The sequence below is a fragment of the Marmota monax genome, unplaced genomic scaffold (genome assembly GCF_021218885.2).
Source record: "Marmota monax isolate L192 unplaced genomic scaffold, Marmota_monax_Labrador192_F-V1.1 WCK01_AAM20220418_F8-fsc00045, whole genome shotgun sequence".
In the NCBI taxonomy this organism is placed as follows: Eukaryota; Metazoa; Chordata; class Mammalia; order Rodentia; family Sciuridae; genus Marmota; species Marmota monax.
Window position 1 is genome coordinate 11,295,059 of NW_026692132.1, and position 13,949 is coordinate 11,309,007.

The following is a 13,949-nucleotide window of genomic DNA, read 5'->3' on the forward strand; positions in this document are numbered from 1 at the left end:
GTGTGCATGTACAAATATGTAATAATAAATCCTACCATTATGTGCAATTATAATGCACCAATAAAATATGAAAAAAATAAATTTAAATGATTAAAAAAACGAAATAGAACAGATTTTAAATGTCTTTGTCACAAAGAAATGATAAGTATTTGAGGTGATGGATATGCTAATTACCTTGATTTGATCATCATATAATGTACACATATATTGAAACATCATGATTTATCCTATAAATATGTATAATTGTGTCAATTAAAAATAAAAAAACGTGTGCTGGGTTTGCAGCTCAGTAGTAGAACAATGGTTATCACACATGAGGCACTAGGTTCACTCCTCAGCACCACATATAAATAAAATAAAGGTATTGTGTCTACTTACAACTAAAAACAGTATTTAAAAATAAAAAAAATAAAAGTCTTCTAAAAACATAAAAATCAAGAAAATATAGTGTTCATGTTTTGCTTCCAAAACAGTCTTATTAACACTGATTTCTTTCTTGACCTATTTAAGAGATTTAAATGAGTGTTGTTAAGTAATTAAACATTTAGGTAACTTTCTTTAAAAATTCCTACCTGGGGGCTGGGATGTGGCTTAGAGGTAGAGTGCTTGCCTAGCATGCGTGAGGCACTGGGTTCAATTCTCAGCACCACATAAAAATAAAGGTAAACTAAATATATATATATATATATATATATAACTAAATATATATATATATATATATATATAAAATATATACATATATTTTAAAAAATACCTAACTGTATTTCAATGTATTATGACAATATTATTTATATAAATTTATTTTGAGATTTTAAGACACTTCTCCACAACTTAATATATTATTTTAAAAAAACATTCTATGGTAGCTGATTCCTCTTCAGAAATCCATGCCCCCATCAGAATGGAAATTTTTGCCTAAGCATCCTCATATTAGTCTATCTTTCCTGATCCTTTCCCTCTGGGTAGAACTGACCACTCCTCACCTCATGCTCCCATTTTTATGGTAGAACATATAATACATTATTACACACACCACACACTCTCTCTCTCTCTCTCTCTCTCTCTCTCTCACACACACACACACACACACACACACACACACACACTTCAACAAGTTCCTTGAATACAGGTTTTCTTTTATCCACTTTATGCTCCCTGAATCTAGCAGAGTACATAGGAGGTGCACAATAAATACTTTTTAAAAATACATACTTTTTAAAATCAATAAAAAGGAAAATTACTCTTAGGTTCTGAACCAGGACAATATCAGTAGACTACTGGGAGAGATGCAGAGCAGGCCTGGTACGACTGGTCAAACTTAATTTTTTTTTTTTTTCCTGTACCAGGGATTGAACCCACCACGGGTGCTTTACTACTGAGCTATATCCCAACACTATTTATTTTTTACTTTGCGACAAGGTCTTGCTAAGTTGCTTAGAACCTCACTAAGTTGCTGAGGCTGGCTTTGAACCTGAGATCCTCCTGCCTCAGTCTCACAAATTGCTGGGATTACAGAAATGCACGACTGAATCCACTACTTTTAATCCTCCTGTCTCAGCCTCCCAAGTAGCTAGGATTACAGGGGTGCATCACCACACCTGGCTCAAAATTTGTATTTTAATAATGAAAATTTTGGGGGCAAAATTTTGTTATAATAGCAAAATAGTCACCTGGAAAGATGAAATTTTATTTACCTAATGTAATCCACTGTCCAGAAGAATCTGAAAGTAACTGCAAATTTGGAATAACATTTGGGTCTTTGAAAAAAGCCTAAAATACAAGTTGGAGAAGAACATGTTAGATATTTTATTATAAATAATAATAAAATCAACTTCTAAAATTACTTTAGTAAAATCTAAACTAGGAAGGACCCTTTCATATTGGTAAAGAAGTTTTATTACATTCAAATTGGAACAGCGTAAACAGCAATGTGTCTCTAAGTACAGATAAATTTGGGGAATTAATAAATGGAAAATGGTTTATAGTAAAAATTAGGAGAGTATATATTATCTGAAAACTTTATTTTCCTCCTATCTTATTTTCTGAATTAATCTCCTTAATAACCATTAATACACTGGATCTAAATCTAAAACTAACCACCCACCAATCTAAGTCTATCCAAGGGAGCACATAGCAAAGTGACAGGTTTGACTTGCTATAAACAAATTTTCTATCTGACAAAAGGCAACGTAATGGGCTGGAGATTTAGCTCAGTAGTAGAGCACATGCCTAGCATGTGTAAGGCCCTGAGTTCAATCCCCAGAACCACATAAATAAATAAATAAATAAATAAATAAATAAAATGTAAAAGGTAACATAGTAGTCAATCAAGAATTTTATTATCAAGTACTAGCAGCTGACTCTGGCTGAAAGGTAGAAGACAAATGAAAAGCATCTCAGGCAATCTACAAAACTTCAGGCTTCAGTTTACACATTTGGAATGATATAAAATCACATGAAGAATTGCTCTGATGAGGAAACTGTCACCTTTGTTGCAGCAGCCCCATAAAGCACTAGATAAAGCTATTACCACTTCTATTTCCTAAGTCTGCTTGGTGTGTTTATAAATCAAGTGTATTTATATCAGCCATAGACACTATTACTACTTGTTTCTAACCAAGCCACTACTGTGATGCTTCTGCCACCACTTTTGTCAGTGAAATGGATTCTGTGTGCATCTTAAGTTGTTCATTTCAAAATCACAGTCTTGAAATTATCACTCTGGTTGGTAACCTAGGTAACTTGCTTAATGTTCATCTCCCCTACCCTCCTTCCCTGTGTTGGAGATTGAACGCAAGGTTTCACACATGCCAATTACTCATTCTATCGCTTATGTAACTAGCCCTAGGTCTTGTGTTCTAAATGTAAGGGAGAAGATCCTTGCAATTTTGGGGGAGAGGAGGGGAGGGGAGAGTTCCACTTGGACTTCCAAAAAGCAAAGGGTCGAAATTACCCCCAAATCACAAGGGTGTTCAAAAGTGCTGGGCAGCCAGAAAATATATCAGTGATGAGCAATTTAATCAAAGAAAAACAATAGACTGAGAGAAAATATTTCCAACAAATATGATAACAAAGAGGGGGAGCTAATTCTCAATATTTTTTTTAAAAAGCTCAAAATTTGTAAGAAAAACTGACAACCTGATTTAAAGCTGTTCAAAGAATAAAAACAGGTGTGTAAAAAATGCAAATAGCCAATAATTATGAAAAGATGCTCAACTTCAAGAGCAGTGAAAGAAATGAAATCAGAAATCACATGATAACATGTTAACCCCACTACATTGCGCCCCCCCCCCCCCCAAAAAAAAAGAGTGGTAAGGTTTTTTTTTTTTTTTTTTTCCTTTGTTTTGTTTTTTCAGTTCTGGGCATTGAACCCTGGGCCTTGTGCATGCTAGGCAAGTTCTCACCCTCTGAGTCATATCCCTAAATCCTGAGACTGGTAACTTTTGGCAAGAGTAGTAGAAAATATGCATTCTTACAAGCTGCTGTAAGTGTAAATCTTTACAACCTTTTGGGAAAGTAATGTTATTATCTTGAATAATAAAAACGTGAGTTAATTATGATCCTGCAAACTCTACTTTTGGGTTTTGAAACCACTAGCAGGCATATTTATGTATAAATCTTCTTTTTTGTAGAATTGTTTGTGGGGTCAAAATCTGGAAACCACTTCAATGTCCATCAATAGAAGCATGGTTGAATAAAATATACCAGACAGAATTCAGCTACTAGAAAAAAGCACGAAAACAAATTGTAAGCTTCCTAAGTAGTGGAACTTGCTTTTCTTACTCATTGCTATATCTGTAGTGCTTAGAATGGCCTGACATAAAGTAGTTACTCAATAAATTTTTCCTAAATGGGTATTATGACTTTGAGGGAAAAAATCATAAATATTTAAAATCTCCCCGATAATAAAAGGTAGTTAAGAGTAATGTGTATGATACTCTAACATCTATATGCACATAAAGAAAAATATGGAAGAATATATACAAACCTTTTAGATGAGGTGGTTATAGATTTGTGGAAGAAGATGGTTAAGGGGATGGAAGGTAATTTTAGATTGGGATAGAGAAATATCATTTTTTCCTATGAATTGTTCTTTATTGTTTAAATTGTTACAATAAAAACTGTTACAATAAATATTTTCCTGTTTTTTTTTGTTTTTTTTTTTACTTTTTTTATTTTCCTGTTTTTAATATCCCCTTCAAGCAACCATTTTTCCTAAATAGCTTATTGAAGAAGCAATCTGTCTTACTTCTTTATCAACCACTCATTCCTCTTATCTTGCTCCTCATTTCCTTTATTTAACTAAAATATTCTTTACTTCCTAATTCTAAAATTCAATAGACATAATATGCCTGCCCTCATGGAGTTTATAGACAAAAAAGGAAGATAGTAATATGCTGTATTATTACAAAGGAATGCAAGCTATCCATGCTTGCAAAGGAGTGCTATCGATGTACATAATAGGTAGTCCTAATCTAATGGTGTTGGAAAGAAAGGTTGGTGAAAAAATTAATTAGGTTTAGAACTAAAAGGTGAGTAGGAGTTAGCTGGGCAAGAGGTATTCTGGTAAATGTTTAACAACTGACCTCCCTTCCTCTCCCTAAAGCCCTGATTTGTAACATTTACCAGTTTTCATTGTGTATTTCAAGCTGCCAGCAGTTTAACAATCAGCAAACAAAGATTACTGAAAATTTAGCAATCTAGCTCTCCTGAACTGGTTCCAGCATGCTACTAGAAAGACTAGGTGGGGAAAACGTCAAGTTTAAAGGCTCTAAAATAAGAAAGGATGGGACATTCCAATGGAGGAAAACAAAGAGGTTTAGCGTAACCATAATAGGAGCTGCAATGGTCAGATGAGGGTAGGAGTTAAACTGGACCTTGTAGTCAAGTGAAGAATCTTAATCTTGACCTAAAAACTATCTAAATCTTGGTCAGAATTTTGATCTAAAGGCAGTGGGAAGACACAAAAAAATTTGTTATCAGAGGACAGAGTGATTAAATCATATTTTTAAAAGTTCATTCTAGTTTCAGTTTGGACAGTGAATTGAAGGGCTATAAAGAGACTATTCAGGAGTGAGATTCTGTTGGCAGAAGCATTGATGTTCACAGCAGTCAAGGTGCTAGCTAGTGGGAAATGGATGGATTTGTTATTTAGGGGGAAGGAGTTGGGGGGAGAGAAATCAAAGGTGATTCTTGAGATTATTTTGTGAAATAATTAGAATGAATGTTATGCCATCAGAAAGACAATGATGAGAAGCCAGGCACTGTGTTGCAGACCTGTAATTTCTTACTTGGGAGGCTGAGGCAGAAAGATCACAAGTTTGAGGCCAGCCTGGGGAATTTAGGGAGAACCCATCTAAAAATAATAAAAAGGGTGTGGGTATAGTTCAGGGGTAGAGTGCTGGTGTAGCATGTGTGGGGACCTGGGTTTAATCTCCAGTACCATTAGGGAGAAAGTGGGGGCAGGGGTTGGAGGATAGAGAAGGAGAGGGGGGAGAGGGAAAGGGAAAGGGAAAAGGAGAAAATAAAGAGAATCAGGTGTGAGAGGTGTGAATTATTTATGTCTACATGAAGCTAAGCAAGAGGAAGTTTCTATTCTCATGGAATTTACATTCTATTGGTGGGAAGTAAAGAGTAAACACATTTAAAAAAAAAAAAAAAAAGAGGCCTGCACACCTATAATCCCAGCAACCCAAGAGGTTGAGGCAGGAGGACCGCAAGTTCAAGGCCAGCAACTTAGTAAGATCCTACTCAAAATAAAAAAAATAAAAATAAAAAGGTCTGGGGATATAGCTCAGTGGTAAAGCACCCCTGGGTTCAATCCTCAGTACCTTTTTTTTTAATTAAAAAAAAAGAAGGTATTATATTTGCCTGATTTATTATTTTAAAAATCCTTAAAATTATTCCTTAAAAATTCTATCCTTGGGCTGGGGACGTGGCTCAAGCGGTAGCACGCTCGCCTGGCATGCATGCGGCCCGGGTTCGATCCTCAGCACCACATACCAACAAAGATGTTGTGTCCACCGAGAACTAAAAAGTAAATAAATATTAAAAAAAAAAAAAAAATTCTATCCTTATTGCTTTTTGAAGACTTTCAAATTGAAAGTATTTGTGCAACTATTTTAATTTACATAATAATACATTTACATAATAGTACATTTTAGAGGACACATGGCTGAAATTAACTTCAATTAACACTGGTTTTGGAGGAGCATTTAAAAAAAATTTTTTTTATAGTTCTGGGATTTGAACTCAGGGCCTCACACATGCTAGGCAAGAACTCTACTACTGAGCTATATCCCCGGCCCTTAACATTGGTTTTTGAATACCTTATAGGCCTTCTGAAAGAACTATTTTAAAAGAGAGAAATCTAATTCAGATTCAGTCATTATTCCTGGGAGTTATTAACTTCAGATCACATTTTAGATGTCATAAATTGAATTAGACCAACTGCTCTGCAACAAGTTAACCTACAGCTAATGTAAATAAATTTTTATAAAGTCCCCTTAAATAAAGCAGTGTAAGTTGTATTACTGAAATTATAATTATACATCTAAAATGGTTTTTAAAAAATATTGTTCTTATATGTGTAAATTTTTGATTTGTTACAGAATTTCCAGTGAGGCATTAGAAAGGATTTTCTGTGTCACAGCTTTCAGAGAACTGATGAGATCTGGAAAAATATTAGATGATTCATAAATGAGTAAAAATAAAGATATTTAATAAAGGAATAAAGAAATTAATAACAAAGCTATCAATGTCAAATGTGCATTTTAAATAAATTTGTTTCATAATGTAATGTAAGATATTGACTATATTACCTACCTGGCTGGTTTCTAATTCAATATCAATCCTCTCTTCCTTAAATAATTCTGATTTTATTGGGGATAGCTATGTATTCAGTTAAATCTATTTCTTTGCCTCCCTGGGATTTGGTAATATACTTAAGTTCTGGTCATGAGATGAAAGCACAAGGGTTGTGCAGCCATTTTGGAAAGCTCTGCAAATTAAAAGCCTTCTTTGCCAGTTGCTGTGCAAAATTCCCCTCATAATATCTAGTACAATAGTGAGGATGCCAATACTATATATTGAGGCTATAGCTCGCTTAACGCCAAATTAGACATTGTACTCAACTACCTAGAATACTGCCACTTGGGTGCACCTCTTGTTAAGCATGCCTAACACTAAACTTAAGTTTCCTTATTTAATCTATATTTCCTATGATTTAATAGCATCAATCAGCTTCTCCAGCCAACCAAGACAGAAACATGGGATTAATTCATCCTGTATGTCCCTCTTTCCCTTATTCTCAAGAATTTATTAGTCCTTCAACATTTCTCCTGAACAGCTCTCCTCACCATTCAAATGTTAGTCTTAATTCAGGACATTACCATATATTGTTTAGAGGACAATGGTTCATTTTGTTTCCCTCTTTGTCTATTCTTTTGTACAGATGTAGGAACTAAAGAAGTTTGCTAGATATATATTTCCTTCCTTGAATTCATTTACTACCTTACAAATGAACTTTTAAAACATAACTTGTTTTTAAGTTGAAAGGGGACATTCAAAATCTGGAATTCTTGTTTAAGCAATAACTTTTGTTCATTTAACAAGTCTGTGCAGTACAAAGAGTATGGCATTTAAAATAAAAATCTCTTTGCTGGGCATTCTCAGACAAATTACTTAACTTTTCTGAATTGGTAGTTTTCTCAGCTATAAAACGGGGGTCAAAACAGCAATCTTGGGGTTGAAGTTGTAGCTCAATGGTAGAGTGCTTGCCTAGCATATGGGAGGCCCCGGGTTCAAACCTCAGCATCACATTAAAGGAAAAAAAAACCAGGGCTGGGTGGTGGCTCAGTGGCAGAGTGGTTGCCTCACACATGTGAGGCACTGGGTTCAACTCTCAGCTCCACATAAAGTAAAATAAAGATATAGAAAAAATTATTAAAAAACCCACCAATCTTACCACATTGTTGTAAAGATTAGTGATAAATGCGTTAAAAATGCTGGAAGCTAAATCTAGCACACAGGAATCACTACTGCTCTAGAAGAATTCCTTATAATGTATGATGGACAAATGTTAGTAACAATAATAACACTATATGCCAAGCGTTTTTGCTAAACATGTCATATGCTGCCTCATTTAATCTTCAGAACAGTCAATATAATTTCTATATTCAAAATACTTATTAAACACGTATTATACATGAAGCACTGTGATTATTTTGCAGAAAGGTAAATGGAGGTTTTTCAAGGAAGGTTATTAAGTAACTTGCCCAATGTCACATAGCTTATGAGTGGCAGAGTTGGAATTTGAACCCACAGCTAATTAAAAGACCAAATCAAGGGAGAATCCAAGTTTTATAGAGCTTGGGGCTTTAAACAGTTTTATGAGCTCTAAGAATACAAAAACATCTTATTTTTGAAATATTTTAAAAAACATATGACCATCAGCATACTGCTTGAGTCTCTCAGTATTTTGCAAGTGAAGAAGTTGGTCAATGAGAAGTACTCATTTGTTTCAAGCCACACAAGATTGTGCAAGCCTACAGTCCTAGGTACAAGAGAAGCTGAGACAGGAGAAGCAAGAGAGCCCTGGAATTTGAGACTAGCCTGGGGAAAATACTAAGACCCTGTCTGGGGGGTGGGGGGGAAGATGTATTAGCTTAGGGGTAAATCCCCTCTGGGTCATCTCTTAGCCACATGTTTTATTTACATCCAAATTAGTTATTTGAATACAAATGAGTGTATATTTGTTTGAACTAAAATCTAGGCATAACACTGTTCTGCCTCATGGGAATAAAAATAAGGATAAACAAACATGAAGAATTTCAAAATTAGAAAAAAATTGTTTGGAATTATGGAAATATGTTGTATTTTATGGATAATCTGTTGAAAATCTCAATCTATTAAACAACCAAAAAAAAAAAAAAATTCTATAACCTCCTCAATAAAATCTTCCCCCAAGTCAAAGCCCTTTTGTTGGGGTGATCTTTTTCTCTGTGTCTAGGACATCTTCTATGTCCTCCATCAATATAATTATTTGATTGTATAGAGATTTTTTGTGTTGTTGTTAATTTCTAGTTTCCCAAACTGTATATACCTTCTAATCTGGGGTCAGGTCTCTTTACCTTTTTATCACACAGTAAGTATTAAACAAATATGTATGTATGTGTGTGTGTGTATGTGTATATATATATTTGTACTCGGGATTAACTCCAGGGTAGCTTTACCACTGAGTTACATCCCCAAACTTTTAAAATTTTTGTTATTTTTGAGATAAGGTCTTGCTAAATTGTTGAGCCCAGCCTTAAACCTGTGATCTTCCTGCCTCAGCCTACCAAATCACAGATGGGTACCGCTACCCCAGGCTCAACAAATATTTTTTTCCATATTTTTTATTGGTGCACTGTAGCTGTATATAGTGGTGGAATTTCAACAAATATTCCTTGAATAAATGAGTTAAATAAAATTTTTTATAGCACTCTAAAATTCAGCAGATTAAAATTTTTTACTTTTTTCTAAAAAAAAGTTGAATGACAATAGTGGTTTAATTAAAAACTATAAAAAGTTATAAAAACCTAATCATAACTATTCATAAATGTCATTAATAGTAGCATTGTATTATAACATCATTATAACACTATTTTAGAGAAAGGGAAATAGACAACCAGTTTACCCTGTTAGGGGTTCAACAATATCCCCTCAAAATTTTTGTCCTTCTTGAAACTTCAGAAAGTGACCTTAGTTGAAAATAGGGTTGCTGTAGATGTTATTAGTGAAGATAAGATTATATTAGAGTAGGTGGGTTCTTAACTCAGTATGAATGGTGTCCTTAGAAGAGAGGAGACACAGACACAAGAGGGGAGAGAGACATGTGACTTTGATAGAAGTGGAGTTTAAAGTGCCATGTTGTAAACCAGAGAATGCCAAGGATTACTGGTAACTATCAGAAAGTAGAAAGAGGCAAGGAAGTACTCCTGTATAGGTTTCAGAAGAACCATAATTCTACCTTGATCTCCGACTTCTAGCCTCCAGAACTCTGAGACCATCTGACCTAGTGTTTCCTCTTGTTCACTGTACTTATCACTGTAGGAAATGATCTAATTTTGTTTATTGGCAGTCTTTCCAAGGGTTCATAAGATCCTCAAAAGCTGGGCTCTTGCCTTGGTCCTCCTTGTATCCCTTGCACTTGAGGAAATTCCTAGTACACTCCAGGTCCTCAGAAAGTGTAAGAGCAAGTAAATGAATTATGCCAACTATAAAAGACTTTAGTTTATAGCTGTTCAAAGGACATGAACAGCAAAGAATAAGGGTAATTTCACAAACCCTACCAATATTTTCCAATTGATTGAGGAGTGGAAAAAAAGATGGAAAATAATGGGACTAATTTTAATAAGCACATCAAAACTTATTGTTTGTTCTTTTTGTTTGATACTGAGGATTGACCCCAGGAGTGCTTTACTATTAAACCCCATTCCCAGCCCTTATTGTGGCTTGTGTCTGTAATCCCAGCTAATTGAGAGGCTGAGGTGGGAGGCCAGCCTAGGCTTCATAGCCAACCCCACCTATTATGTTAAAGGGCTGGGGATATGGCTCTGTGGTACAGCATTTGCCTGGCATGTCATGCCCTGGGTTGGATCTGCAGCATCACAAAAAATGAAAAATAAGGTAAAAACAGATGTATAATCAAAGTAGTCACCCCTAGGTAAAGTCTTATTCGAGTCACCGTGTCACTGCTCAAAACTTTTTTGGTAAATTCCTTATTTGGAACTGGTGTTAGGGCCTGAAACCCAGTTCTCAGGGTGGCTACGATTTTGAGAAACGAGCAAAAATAATTAGGAGCTAAGCCTAGTAAATAAAGTCAATGATAAAGCTGAGTAGTAACATTAAGAAACGAGGTGTACCTACTAAAAAAACAAAATTCCCCAAATTGGAAAGGTTCTTTAAGGCAGGATCATGAAGGCAGAAAAAGAATAAGTTAAAGTAAGAATAAATTTATGGTAGTGGGAAATGTAAAAATTCCTCTAAAAAATGTCATTGACACCTTTTATTACTCCCCATCTCCAAGAAAATGACGTCACTAAGGAATGGCGGTGTTCGTAAGAATCCATGCTGACGTGTCGGAAAGTTAAAAATCAGCAGTGACCCAAGAACTCTCCGAACCCCATACCAACCATAACGAAATCATCCTTCCGATAGGCTTGAAAGGTCTGGTCAAACCCGAACGCCTGGGCCTTGATTCTGCCCAGCATGGACCTGGAGCAGAGAGGATAAAAGAGTCAGCTTGGGACTGGCAAACTCTCAAGGCGCAAAATACACGGGTCCTACCCACAGTATCCACCCTGCCCTAGTGTTACAGCTGCTTCAGAGTTTCTTTCACTCAGTATGAGGCCGACTCGGCTTAGACGCCCTCGACGCCAGGCCAGCGTCTGTCCCGCGCTTCCTCCACAGCAGCGAAGGCCGAGGAGCTCTTGTCTCCCCGTTCCTCGGTCCCTCACCACTGGCGGAGCCGGCTGGTGGTGTCTGAGGCGCTCAGAGATGGGAAGGTCTTCTGAGGCAGAAACCTGAAGTAGTAGCCGCCCAAGTCCCCGGGTTCCCCAGCCGCCATCGTGCTAATGACTGCATGAAAGGAGCCGTTTCCATAGAGACGCGGCGGCCGTCGGGGCGGGGCCACGGCGCAGGGGCGGGGCTACGCGTCTACCGAGAGCGCAGGCAGGTCCGCCGGGCGGGGCCAAAAGAGGAGGAAAAGCAGTTTGGTTTTCCAAGGAGTTTGCTCCAGGATTACGACCCGCACCCTTCTTGAACCCCAGGCTTATCGGTTATGGGAACTGGGGGTCGAGGATAGAGCAACACTCTCGATAGATGCTTGTTGACATTACTTCATTTTTTTTTTTTTATAATGGGGATCAAACTCAAGAGGGTCGCTAGACCCTGAGCCACATCTCCAGCCCTATTGTGTATTTTATTTAGAAATAGGGTCTCACTGAGTTGCTTAGCGCCTCGCTTTTGCTGAGGCTGGCTTTGAACTTGCGATCCTTCTGTCTTAGCTTCCCAAACTGCTGGGATTACAGGCATGTGCTACCCGGCCTGGATGACATTACCTCTTAATAATTACTCAGCACAGGTTAATGTCCTACTCTCAAACACTACAAACTCAGATTTACAATTATCTAAGTTTGATGACTCAAAAGTTAATGAAAAAATTCCGTATTCATTAGATTTACTATTTTGTAAGATAAATGTCTATGTGACTACTGTGTCTAGTACTACTGATACTATCTGCCTCTCTCTCTTTTTGTTATATCTGAAAGGCTAAAATATGTTTCCGTATATACGCTGCACTACAACATCCTGATTAATAAGAGTCACAGTATTTGTTTTCTACTGAAAATTGCCTTTTGTATAGTTTTGTGAGGTTTTTTTTTTTTTTTTTTTTTTTTGCTTGTTTGTTTTGGTCTAGTAGTGGTTCATTGGGGAGCTCTTTTTTTTTACCTCTTTACTTCCTCTCCTTTCCTCCCTGTTCATTTAGAACTGATCTTGAGGGGCTGGAGCCATAGCTCAGTGTTAGAACTAGCATGCACAAGGCCCTGGATTTGATCCCAAGCACCTAGAGGAAAACAACCTTATCTTGATTATTTCTTAGCAGCAGCAGCAGCAGCAGCAACAGGAGACAGGGGTTGGGGGAGGGTAAAGAAACACAGAGAATCATTCTGTTTTGTTCTTTAGCATTCCAACCCATTTCCATACCACAGTTTAGCCTTTTGGTTTATTTCCAATTCGAGATTATTAGGAAAGCTGCTATGAACTTTCGTATGTATATCTCTCTTTTTTTGTGTGTCCCCTCCCCACTCCTCAGTATGTCCTTTAATGACTTGCATACTTACTTCTTTTACAAATATATCCAGGATTGGAATTGCTCAGTTATACAATAAAAACATGTTTTACTAGACACTGACAATTCCCCCCCCCCCCCCCCCCCCCCGGCCAAATAATCAGTTTACACTCCAAATAGCAGTACATGAGATTTCCAGTGGTTCAACATTCTTGCCAAAGTCAGTCTTAAAATTTAATCTATTCTGGAGAGGTTGTATTAATTTCCCATTGTGATTTGTAATTTGCTTTTCCTTGATAGCTAATGTTTTGAGCAACTTTTTATAGACTTATTGGCTGTTTGGATATCTTCTCTGGTGAAGTACTTCTTCAAGTGTTTTGTCCAGGCTGTCAGTCTTTCTCTTATTAATTTTTATGAAGTTTTTAATAGTCTGGGTGTGAGTTCATTGCCAGATATATATATATTGCAGATATTTTCTCTGCCTGTAATTTGTGTATAGCTTTGGTGCTCAGAAATTCTTAATTTTAATGAAGTATAATTTATTACCTTTTTCTTTTATGTGTCAAGTTTAATTTCTGCTTAAACAAAGTCATGAGTATAGTTTCATATTTATGTCCACAATCCATCTAAAAATAATTTTCTTTAAACTCAAGGTTATTTTCCATATTGGTTTCCAGTTGGCCCACCCTATATATTGATAAAACCATTTATAACCCAATGAATTGCATGGGTTTTCCATTTATATTTTAGTTTATTTTTTCTGGTACTGGAGGTTGAACCCAGGGGCACTCTACCTCTGAGCTACATACCCAGCCCTTTTTATTTTTATTTTGAAATAGGGTATCATTAAATTGCTGAGGCTGGCCTCAAACTTGTGATCTTTTTGCCTTAGCCTCCCAAGTAGCTAGGATTTTAGGTATAAGACACTAGGCCCAGATTTATTATTTTTAAATAAATCAAGTGACTTTTTCTGGACAGTTTGTCCATTGGACTGTCCTTGCATCAATATTGCATTGTTTTAAGTACTGTAGCTTTATAAAAAGACCTAATATCTGAGGATGTGAAGCATTTAGCTTTGTTATTTTTTCTTCAAAATTGCATATTTTGGAGGGGC

At 36.3% G+C, this 13,949-nt stretch overlaps 1 protein-coding gene across 1 annotated transcript in view; it reads right to left on the reverse strand.

The window, feature by feature from the left end:
• Window positions 1-11,660, reverse strand: part of Cfap300 (cilia and flagella associated protein 300) — a 38,110-nt gene extending 26,450 nt beyond the window's left edge. The window contains exons 1-3 of the mRNA XM_046466796.2: window positions 11,502-11,660; window positions 11,178-11,259; window positions 1,695-1,770 (exon numbers count right to left, since the gene is read on the reverse strand). Coding sequence (XP_046322752.1) covers window positions 1,695-1,770; window positions 11,178-11,259; window positions 11,502-11,611 — 268 coding nt within the window. The 5' untranslated portion in view covers window positions 11,612-11,660. The remainder of the gene's footprint in view (window positions 1-1,694; window positions 1,771-11,177; window positions 11,260-11,501) is intronic.
• Between the last annotated feature and the right edge of the window lie 2,289 nt (window positions 11,661-13,949).